General features: G+C 50.5%; 1 protein-coding gene across 1 annotated transcript in view; it reads right to left on the reverse strand.

Annotated features, from left to right (window-relative positions):
* Nucleotides 1–316: 316 nt before the first annotated feature.
* Nucleotides 317–1,162, reverse strand: part of LOC130587457 (protein S100-A4-like) — a 4,172-nt gene continuing 3,326 nt past the window's right edge. The window contains exon 3 of the mRNA XM_057388433.1: nucleotides 317–548. Within this exon, the coding sequence (XP_057244416.1) occupies nucleotides 384–548 (165 nt within the window). The 3' untranslated portion in view covers nucleotides 317–383. The remainder of the gene's footprint in view (nucleotides 549–1,162) is intronic.

The following is a 1,162-nucleotide window of genomic DNA, read 5'->3' on the forward strand; positions in this document are numbered from 1 at the left end:
CTCCCGTTCCGCTCCCGTTCCTCTCCCGTCCTGCTCCCGTTCCACTCCCATTCCTCTCCCGTTCCTCTCCCGTCCCTCTCCCGTCCCTCTCCCGTTCCACTCCCATTCCTCTCCCGTTCCTCTCCCGTTCCGCTCCCGTTCCTCTCCCATTCCTCTCCCGTTCCTCTCCCGTTCTGCTCTCGCTCCTCTCTCGTTTCACTCCCATTCCGCTCCCGCCCCCGCGGATCCCCCAGAGCGTGGAGAACCCCGCGGAAAAAAAACAAAACAAAACAAAACAAAACAAAACAAAAAAAAAAAAACCAAACAAAAAAACCGCTTCGATTCAACCAAAATTTATTAAAATATCACCGGGAGAGCCCCGGGGAGGCGACACGGCCGAGCCATCACTTCCTGCGCGGCATTTTATCCGGGAGATCCTGGAAGAAATCGTTGCACATCATGGCCAGGCAGGCCAGGAATGTCGCGTACTCCTGGAAATCCACCTCGCTGTCGCTGTTGCAGTCCAGGTTGCTCATGAGCTGCTGCAGGCTCGCCTCGCTCGTTTGTTTCTGCTCGGGACGGGGAAAGAAGGGGTTAAAATTGGGGATTGGGGTCGGGATCACGGAGTGAATCCTGGCATAAAACTCGTAGTGAATCCCGGAGTGAATCGCGGGATTAATCCTGTGATAAATCCCGGAATAAATCCCGGAGTAAATCCCGGAATAAATCCTGGAATAAATCCTGGGATAAATTCCGGAGTGAATCACGGAATAAATCTTGGAATTAATCCCAGAATTAATCCTGGAGTGAATCCTGGAATGTATCCCGGAATAAAACCCGGAGTGAATCCCGGAATGAATCCCGGAGTGAATCGCGGGATTAATCTCGGAATAAATCCCAGAGTGAATCCCAGAATAAAACCCGGAGTGAATCACGGAGTGAATCCCGGAATAAATCCTGGAATTAACCCCAGAATAAAACCCGGAGTGAATCACGGAGGGAATCACGGGATTAATCCCGGAATAAATTCGGGAATAAATCCTGGAATAAATCCCGGAATAAATGCCGGAGTGAATCCTGGGATAAATCCCAGAATAAAACCCGGAGTGAATCACGGAGTGAATCCTGGAATAAATCCTGGGATAAATTCCGGAGTGAATCACGGAGTGAATCCCGGAATAAA

This window comes from Malurus melanocephalus, unplaced genomic scaffold (assembly GCF_030028575.1).
Source record: "Malurus melanocephalus ecotype Western Australia unplaced genomic scaffold, MMel_1.1 scaffold_1922, whole genome shotgun sequence".
NCBI lineage: Eukaryota > Metazoa > Chordata > Aves > Passeriformes > Maluridae > Malurus > Malurus melanocephalus.